The sequence below is a fragment of the Portunus trituberculatus genome, chromosome 3, assembly GCF_017591435.1.
Source record: "Portunus trituberculatus isolate SZX2019 chromosome 3, ASM1759143v1, whole genome shotgun sequence".
Taxonomy (NCBI): domain Eukaryota; kingdom Metazoa; phylum Arthropoda; class Malacostraca; order Decapoda; family Portunidae; genus Portunus; species Portunus trituberculatus.
Window position 1 is genome coordinate 8852755 of NC_059257.1, and position 10000 is coordinate 8862754.

The window sequence follows — 10000 nt, forward strand, 5'->3', positions numbered from 1 at the left end:
AAGAAAGGAAGAAAAATGGGAAGAATGAAATAATGAGGGAATAAATGAAGGAAGAAAGAAAAAAATGAATAAAATAAGGAAATAAGGAAATTATGATAAAGCAAGAAATGAAAGAAGGAAAGAAAAAAAGAGAAAATGAGATAGATTAACAATATTAAAAAAGAAAAAAATAAATAAGTCAATAAAAAAGAAAGAAAGAAAGAAAGAAAGAAAGAATAAAGAGAGATAAGTAAATAATGATAAAGAAAGGAAGAGAGAAAGAAAGAATAAAAAGGGAATAAAAAAAGTCAATTTGTGTTGGGACATTCCTGGAGGTCACGTGAGGCGGTGACCCAGCGTGACCCCAGGCAGAAGGCGCGGCTCAACACCTCAACACCTCAACACCTCTACACCCAAGGTCACGCCACACCCTCACCCCCCCACCCCCCACCCTCGCCCCTCACTACCATCCCCCCCACAGAGACACACACACAGACAGACACACAGAGACAAACAGACACACACACAGAGACAAACAGACACACACACACACACACACATACACAAATAGACAAAAAATGCAGACAGACACACACACACACACACACACACACACACACACACACACACACACACACACACACACACAGGCAGGCAGGCAGGAAGACAGACAGACAGACAGACAGACAGACAGACAGACAGACAGACAGACAGACAGACACACAGGCAGGCAGGCAGGCAGGAAGACAGACAGGCAGATAGATAGATAGATAGATAGATAGACAGACAGACAGACAGACAGACAGACAGACAGACAGACACACACACACACAGACGGACAGACAGACAGACAGACATACAGACAGACAAACAGATAGACAGACAGACAGACAGACAGGCCGACAGAAAAAAAAAAAAAGAAAATATCAAAAAAAGTAAAACACAAATACTTCCTGTTCTCTCTCTCTCTCTCTCTCTCTCTCTCTCTCTCTCTCTCTGAGGGAGGGTGTCACCTTAACTGTTCTTCCCCTCCTTTCCCCTCCTCCTCCTCCTCCTCCTCCTCCTCCCCTCAGTATTTCCTGGGAGAGGGGAAAGAAGACAAAGGAGAAGAGTTTTCTTTTTTCTTTATTTTCTTTTCCCCTTCTTTATTTCTATTTTCTTTTCTCCAAACACCAAAAATTTTTCCTCCAACTCAAAATTTTCCTTCAAACACCAAACAAATTTTCTTCCAAAAGTCCCAAATTTTCCTTCAACCACCAAAAATTTTCCTCCAATCAAAAATTTTCCTCCAAACACCAAGAATTTTCCTCCAATCACCAAAATTTTCCTCCAATCACCAAAAATTTTCCTCCAATCACCAAAATTTTCCTCCAATCACCAAAAATTTTACTCCAAACACCAAAAATTTTCCTCCAAACACCAAAAATTTTCCTTCAAACACCAAAATTTTCCTCAAAACTCCAAAAATTTTCCTTCAAACACCAAAATTTTCCTCAAAACTCCAAAAATGTTCCTCCAATCACCAAAAATTTTCCTCCAATCACCAAAAATTTTCCTCTAATCACCAAAAATTTCCCTCCATACACTAAAAATTTTCCTCTAAACACCAAAAATTTTCCTCCAAACCCCAAAATTTTCCTCCAAAAACCAAAACTTTCCCCTCAGAAAGTCTCAGATTTAACAAGTATATATCCTTAGATTACGTTTTTTCCCCTCGTGTCATTTTCCTCCTTTATTTTCCCCTCGTGATCTTGAACGAGCGACTGGTGACCTCCATTATGGCTGATCTTGTGTGACCTGGCTTACTTTTCCCCTCATCTGGCTTATTTCCCCTCACTTGGCTTTTTTCCTAATCTGGCTTGCTTTTCCCCTCATTTGGCTTAATTTTCCCTCATCTGGCTTGTTTATCTTCATCTAGCTTATTTTCTCTCACCTGGCTTGCTTTTCCCCTCACCTGGCTTACTTTTCCCCTCACCTGGCTTACTTTTCCCCTCACCTGGCTTACTTTTCCCCTCACCTGGCTTACTTTTTCCTTCATTTGGCTCAATTTTCGCCTCATCTTGCTTGTTTCCCCTCACCTGGCTTGTTTCCCTCTCATTAAACCATTTTTAACTATTTCCCCTCACCTGGTCTGTCCCCTTCTTATCTACCTTACCTTTCCCCTCTCTGGCTTAACCCTTCTCCCCCTTCTCCCCTCTTCTTCTCTTCCTCTCCCCGTTCCTCTTCCCTTTCCCCTCTTCTCCCCTTGGCGTGATAGAAGGTAGTGGTGGTGGTAGTCTGCCCTCGTTTCTCATTGCTTATTCTCTCTCTCTCTCTCTCTCTCTCTCTCTCTCTCTCTCTCTCTCTCTCTCTCTCTCTCTCTCTCTCTCTCTCTCTCTCTCTCTCTCTCTCTCTCTCTCTCTCTAGAAGCCCCTGAGATTCTTTGATGAGGTCTTCGTTCTTCCTCCTCCTCCTCCTCCTCCTCCTCCTCCTCCTCCTCCTCTTCCTCCTCCTCCTCCTCCTCCTCTTCCTCTTCCTCCTCTTCCTCTTCCTCTTCCTCCTTCGAAATCACTGACGTCATATATTTTTGTTAGTGTTTGTTAGAGAGAGAGAGAGAGAGAGAGAGAGAGAGAGAGAGAGAGAGAGAGAGAGAGAGAGAGAGAGAGAGATAATTTACTTTCGTGTGTGCGTGTACTGAAGTGTCAATTCCTCACACACACACACACACACACACACACACACACACACACACACACACACGTTCAACTCATGCCGTGATTGTTTCTCTCTCTCTCTCTCTCTCTCTCTCTCTCTCTCTCTCTCTCTCTCTCTCTCTCTCTCTCTCTCTCTCTCTCTCTCGACAATCTCTCATTCTTCATCTCACTTCCTCTGTGTCTCTCCATCTCACTTCTCTTCACCCCCCCTCTCCCTCTCCCTCTCCCCTCTCCTCTCCCCTTCCTCCCTCTTCCCTCTCCTCTCCCTTTCCTCCCTTTCCCCCCCCTCTCCCTCCCCCCTCAGTTATCAAAGAGAGGGAATTTCCAAGGACAAGAATAACAATGTGGAAATAATTTTAGTGTTTAAATTTCTTGTTTTTTTCCTTTTCCTTTTTTTTATTATTTTTTTTTTGTTTATGTTTGGTAATTTTGTTTGTTTGGTTTATTTTATTTATTTATTTTTTTTTGTGGTGGTGGTAGTAGTAGTAGTAGTAGTAGTAGTAGTAGTAGTAGTAGTAGTAGGTATATTGACACTACTACTACTACTACTACTACTACTACTACTACTACTACTACTACTACTACTACTACTATCACCACCACCACCACCACCACCACCACCATTACTCAACAAAATACAAATAATTAAGCCACATTACCTAATTACTTATCATTTTTTCTCTTAATTAGTGTGTGTGTGTGTGTGTGTGTGTGTGTGTGTGTGTGTGTGTGTGTGTGTGTGTTCACCATGACTACTTTCACACGTTCTGCTCTGGGAATTACCAAGACAGAGAGAGAGAGAGAGAGAGAGAGAGAGAGAGAGAGAGAGAGAGAGAGAGAGAGAGCGCCGAGAAAGACAAAGACACACAAACGTGAGGAGGAGGAGGAGGAGGAGGGTGGAGGCGAAGAGGGAGAGGGAGAGGGAGGAGGAGGAGGAGGAGGAGGAGGAGGAGGAGGAGGAGGAGGAGGAGGAGGAGGAGGAGGAGGAGGAGGAGGAGGAGGAGGAGGAGGAGGAGGAGGAGACAATACTCAAAAAAACTTGACGAAGAAGTTAACGAAAGCAAGAAGTAAAGAAGAAGAGGAGGAGGAGGAGGAGGAGGAGGAGGAGGAGGAGGAGGAGGAGGAGGAGGAGGAGGAGGAGGCTTTACCAATATGAATTACCTCACGAAACCATACCCATGAGAGAGAGAGAGAGAGAGAGAGAGAGAGAGAGAGAGAGAGAGAGAGAGAGAGACTAACCTCCACTGTTCTCCCGCAGCCCTGACGGAGGAGGAGGCGCTCACCAAACCCGTCATCTCCCCGGAGGATGTGCTCAGACTCACCAAGATCACAGAGAGTAAGTCATCTCCACTCATCTTCACCTATACAACTCATCTCCTTTTCATTTCTTTATCAATAATTTAATCTTCCGGTCATCTCCACTTATCTCCTGTTTTTGACTCATCTCCACCTTTGTTACTCATCTCCTTTTCATTTCTCTATCAATAATTCAATCTTCGGGTTATCTCCACTAATCTCCTCCTATTTTTCACTCATCTCCCACTCAAAAAGAGGAGGAGGAGGAGGAGGATGAAAAGGAAAAAGAGGAGGAATGAGAGAGAGAGAGAGAGAGAGAGAGAGAGAGAGAGAGAGAGAGAGAGAGAGAGAGAGAGAGAGAGAGAGAGAGAGAGAGAGAGAGAGAGAGAGAGGAAAATTTCGCAGTGAGAGAATGTACCTTTTACAAACAACACCCTTTCCCCTCTTTCCCTCTTCCTCCCCCACCACGCCCCCGGTCACGCCCCCACTGTCACGCACGACACCCCTCCCGTCCACACACACCTGAGTCACGCTACACCTGTCTTCTTTTTCTTCTTTTTTTTCTTCCCCTTCACTTTTCCATTAATCAATATTGCACAACACACACACACACACACACACACACACACACACACACACACACACACACACACACACACACACGGCTTCCTCAATTGATGTAATAGTGACGCAAAGCCGAGAGAGAGAGAGAGAGAGAGAGAGAGAGAGAGAGAGAGAGAGAGAGAGAGAGAGAGAGAGAGAGAGAGGCTGTTTCTCACTTTACTGGATATGTTGTGTAATATTTCTCTCTCTCTCTCTCTCTCTCTCTCTCTCTCTCTCTCTCTCTCTCTCTCTCTCTCTAATACAAATGCCTTATGATCTCTTATGTTACAGAAATTGTTTAGAGGAGGAGGAGGAGGAGGAGGAGGAGGAGGAGGAGGAGGAGGAGGAGGAGGAGGAGGAGGAGGAGGAGGACGAGGAATAAGGACAGAAAACACAAATGAGAGAGAGAGAGAGAGAGAGAGAGAGAGAGAGAGAGAGAGAGAGAAAACACCCAAGACAAAATAAGAAAACTAGCTCAAATGGCTTCTCTTTCCCCTCACCCCTCTCCCCTCATTCCCCACCAACATCCCCTCACACACCCCCACCCCTCCCACATCCCCTCACACACCCACCTCACTCTTTACGCCCCTCACCAGCATCCCCTCACATTCCTCACTAAACCCCTTACACCCCTCTCCCTCACATTCCCCATTAACCCCTCACCCCCCGACCTCTCACCCCCCACCGACCAAGCCCTCACACCCCTCTTCTCTCCCTCGTCTCATACCTGCGGTTCCTCACATCCTCACCCCTCATACTTCCCCTCACTCCTTACATCTCTCCCCTCACAATCCTCACACTTTCCTACTTCTCCCCTCTCACCTCTTTCCCCTCACCCCTCCCTCCCCTCTCACCTGTATTTGATATAGACCCCCACCAAAGTCCCCTCATATTCCTCTCCCCTCACTCCTCACTCCCCCCACTAACCCCTCACATTCATCTCCCCTCACCCCTCACCAACATCCTTTCACATCTCTCCCCTCACCCTTTCCTCAAACCTTTTCCCCTCAACCCTTCAACCCCTCACACCTCTCACCCCTTCCCTCACCAACATCCTTTCACATATCTCTCCCCTCACCCTTTCCTTTCACCATTTTCCCCTCATACCTCCCTTCACCTCATCCGTTCTCTCACCCCTTCACCCCTTCACCCCTTCACCTCTTCTCACACCTGCGGGTCGCCTTTCAGATTACCTGTGTTCACCTGAGGCCAACGTGTTTGATATAGACTTCACCAGGTTCAAGATCAGAGACATGGACACAGGCACGGTGCTGTTTGAGATCGCCAAGCCGCCCCCGCAAGGTAAGGGAGAGAGGGAGAGTGAAGGGGAGAGGGAGAAGTGAGAGGGGTGAAGATTATGAAAAGTGTGGAGAGAGGGAAATGTGGGGAGAGGGAGGGAAAAGGGGAAAAAAGGGAGGGAGAGGGAGAGTGAGAGTGAGAGTGAGAGAGAGAGAGAGAGAGAGAGAGAGAGAGAGAGAGAGAGAGAGAGAGAGAGAGAGAGAGAGAATACATCTGGAGTGAAGGAAAAGATGGATGACAGCAGGAGGAAAAGGGAGAGGGAGAGGGAGAGAGGGAGAGGGAGAGAGAGAGAGTGAGAGGGAGTGTTGCAAGAGAAAGGAGGGACAGGAGGTAAAGAATGGAATGGGGAGAGAAGAAGAGAAGGAGAGGGGAGGGAGAGAAGAAGAGAAGGAGAGAGGGAGAGGGAGAGGGAGAGGGAGAAGGAGAGGGAGAGGGAGAGGGAGAGAGAGAGAGAGAGAGGGAGAGGGAGGTTCAGACAAAAGAATAAGGGAAACAAAGGATGTAGAGTTTTGAGAGAGAGAGAGAGAGAGAGAGAGAGAGAGAGAGAGAGAGAGAGAGAGGGTGTGATAGAAAATTTCACAAACTGCAAACAAGTGACAGATTCTCTCTCTCTCTCTCTCTCTCTCTCTCTCTCTCTCTCTCTCTCTTGTGCGTCAGTCAATGTTCTATTTTTAAGTTTTTGAATAACTCATTGTAATTTGAAACCTTAAAGACACCCCACCCCCACCACCCTCCTTCCTTCCTTCCCCATCACCTCACCCATACCTCCCCATCACTTCACCCTTACCCACATCATCTCATCTTTACCCCTTCCCATTATTTCATTCTACACCCCCATCACTTCACCCCACCCCCTTCCCTCTTCCCATCACCTCACCCATACACTCCCATCACTTCATCTTTACCCATTCCCATCACTTCTACCTTCCCCATTACTTCAAGCCTTCCCTATTAATTCCACCCTTCCCCATTATTTCTCTTCACCCCCATTAGCACCCAAATTAGCCCCTTCAGCCCCCCCTCCCACCAGCTAACCCCCAAACTACCCTCTTTTCAGCCCCCTCATTACCAATTACCCCATCAGCCCTTTTCCCATCACCTAGCCCCCCTCTCCACTATCCAAGCCCCGTCAGTCCCTACACCCCGAGAACTACCACTCAGCCCCTGCACCCCACAACTACCCCTCAGCCCCTCCACCCTCAAACTACTCCCCATCAGCCCCCCCCTCTTCCATCTAATCCCCTCTCTTCGCCCCCTCTATCCCCCAGAACTACTCCCCTTAGCCCCCTCCCGACAATGCAGCCCCCTCTCAGCCCCCATCTGCCCCCCCCAGTTAATCAGCCCCCTACCCCCTCAGAGCTGGAAGAGGAGGATACCAGCGTGGACCAGGAGGAATCAGACCCCAATGCAGGGCGGTTTGTGCGCTACCAGTTTACCCCTCAGTTCCTCAAGCTCAAGACGGTGGGGGCTACGTAAGTACTGGGGGCTGAAATGGGGCTAAGGGGCTGGGAATTGGGGCTACGGGACTGGAAATTGGGGCTACGGGGCTGAAATTGGAATGGGGATGGAGCTAGGGGCTGGAAATGGGGCTACGTGAGTACTGGGGGGCTGGAAATGGTGGCTAAGGGGCTGGGAATAAGGCTACGGGGCTGGAATTGGAATGGGAATGGAGCTAGGGGCTGGAAATGGGGCTACGTGAGTACTGGGGGCTGGAAATGGGGACTAAGGGGCTGAGAATAGGCCTGGGGGTATGAATGGTGGTACAGAAATGGGGCTAGGGACTGGAAATGGGCTACATGACTACTGGGGGCTTGAGATGGGGCTAAAGAGCTGGGAATGGGGCTACGGGGCTGAGAATTGGAATGGGAATGAGGGTTATAGGGATGGAAATGGGGCCGTAGAATGGGGCTGCGGCTGAAAATGGGGGCTAAGGGTTGAGAATGTGGGCTAATGGGTGTGAATAATGGGGCAATGGGGCTAGGGACTGGAAATGGGACTAAGGGGCTGGGAATTGGAATGAGGATGGATGAATGGGAATGAAGGTAATTGGGATGGAAATGGGGGCTGAGAATGGGGCTGGGGGCTGAGAATGAGGGTTAAGGGCTGGGAATGGGGCTAATGGGTGTGAGTGAGTACTGGGGGCTGGAAATAATGGAAATGGGGAAAGCGTCTTGGAAATGGGGCTAAAATAATGGAATTGTGGAAAAGCGTCTTAGAAATGGAGCTAAAATAATGGAAACAGTGAGTGTCATGGAAATGGGGCTAAAATAATGGGTATGGATAAAGTGCTCTGAAAATGGGACCTAAAAAGAATGAAAAATACGAATTAAATGGAGCTAGAGGACTGGGCAATGGAAGCAAGATAAATGGAAATAGGGCTAAAACACTTCCCCTCCCCCCCCATTCCCACACTAACCTACCTACCACACGCCCTTTCCTCTCTCTTGATCCCCAGCGTGGAGTTCACAGTCGGCGGTCGCTCAGTCAACAAGTTCCGAATGATTGAGCGCCACTTCTTCAGAGACAAGTTACTGAAGACCTTTGATTTCGAGTTCGGCTTCTGCATTCCTAACTCCAAGAACACGTGTGAACATATCTACGAATTCCCCACGATACACCACGAGCTGGGTAGGTGAGAGGGAGGGAGAGGAAGGAGAGGGCGTGTGGGTGTCAGTGAGGGCGTGGGAGAGTGGGAAGTGTGTGTGTGAGGTATGAGTGATGGAGTAAATTTGATTGGTGTTTTTGGTTTCGATGACTGAGAGAGAGAGAGAGAGAGAGAGAGAGAGAGAGAGAGAGAGAGAGAGAGAGAGAGAGAGAGAGAGAGAGAGAGAGAGAGAGAGAGAGGGAGAGGTATGAGTGGTTAAAAGTGAGAGTAAATTTTTCGTTTGTGTGTTGGGAAAATTCTTGTTCCCAGAGAGAGAGAGAGAGAGAGAGAGAGAGAGAGAGACAGCAATATCAATAATAACAGGAGAGAAAGAAAGGAAAAGAAAGAAAAGAGAATATATAGAACATAACTTTCTCTTTTATGAGGAGAAAAAAGTGAGAGAATGAGAGAGAGAGTGGGAGTGAGTGGAGAGTGAGAGGGAGTGAGAGAGTGAGTGAGAGGTATGAGAGAAGTAAATGAGAGTAACTTTCTTTTTTTCGACTTGTGTTGAGAAAATTGTTATTCTCAGAGAGAGAGAGAGAGAGAGAGAGAGAGAGAGAGAGAGAATGTAATCGATACCTGCCATCACTTTCTGTTACTTTTGCCAGAATATTAGAGCGAACATTGATTCCGTAGAGAGAGAGAGAGAGAGAGAGAGAGAGAATGTGTGTGTTTTACGGTGATAAATTAAACGTCTCTCTCTCTCTCTCTCTCTCTCTCTCTCTCTCTCTCTCTCTCTATTGCAGCGGAGGAGATGATCAAGAGTCCCTTTGAGACAAGAAGTGACAGCTTTTACTTCGTAGATGACAAGTTGATAATGCATAACAAGGCGGACTACGCTTACAATGGGGGTTTACAGTAGCAGTGGCCCCTTCTCTCCTCCTCCTCCTCCTCCTCCTCCTCCTCCTCCTCTTTCTTCTTCTTTTTTCTCTTTCTCCTTCTTCACCTTCTTCAGTATCTTTTTGTTTGTTTTCTTCGTTTCGCTTCTTCTAAATCTTCTTCTTTGTGTCTTTTGAGTTTGTTTTCTTCCTCTTCTTCTTTTTCTTCTTCCTCCTTCTCCTCCTCCTCCTTCTTCTTCTTCTTCTTTTTTCAGTATCTATCCTGTTTGTTTACTTCTCTCCTCTTAATTCTTCCTCTTCTTTCTTTTTTTTTTTCTCGCCCTCCTTCTCTCTTTTCTTTCTTCCTCCTTCTTCCCTTCTTCCTCCCCCTTCTCCAGTTTCCATATCCAGTTCATTATCTCTCCCTATTCCTCCTCTCCTCCTCCTCCTCCTCCCATATCATAGTTGTCAAATCTAGTCTGCAAATCCTCCCTACGTAGATTAAACCCCCTTTCAGCCCCCTTCAGCCCCCTTCCCCTTAGCCCCTTTGCAAGCCTAACAAGAGGAGGACAACACAGCCCCACCCAGCCCCGCCCACTCCAGCTACAGCCCCGCCCCGCACAGACAAGCCCCGGCCAGCCCCCTCCCCTCCAGCCCCGCCAAGATCA

The 10000-nt window shown here is 47.5% G+C and overlaps 1 protein-coding gene across 1 annotated transcript in view; it reads left to right on the forward strand.

Annotated features, from left to right (window-relative positions):
• Positions 1-10000, forward strand: part of LOC123507642 (protein unc-119 homolog B-like) — a 16521-nt gene that overhangs the window by 6346 nt on the left and 175 nt on the right. Inside the window, exons 2-6 of the mRNA XM_045260707.1 lie at positions 3931-4008; positions 5760-5873; positions 7228-7342; positions 8326-8498; positions 9261-10000. The exon at positions 9261-10000 is cut by the window's right edge and continues 175 nt beyond it. Of these exons, the coding sequence (XP_045116642.1) occupies positions 3931-4008; positions 5760-5873; positions 7228-7342; positions 8326-8498; positions 9261-9376 (596 nt within the window). The 3' untranslated portion in view covers positions 9377-10000. The remainder of the gene's footprint in view (positions 1-3930; positions 4009-5759; positions 5874-7227; positions 7343-8325; positions 8499-9260) is intronic.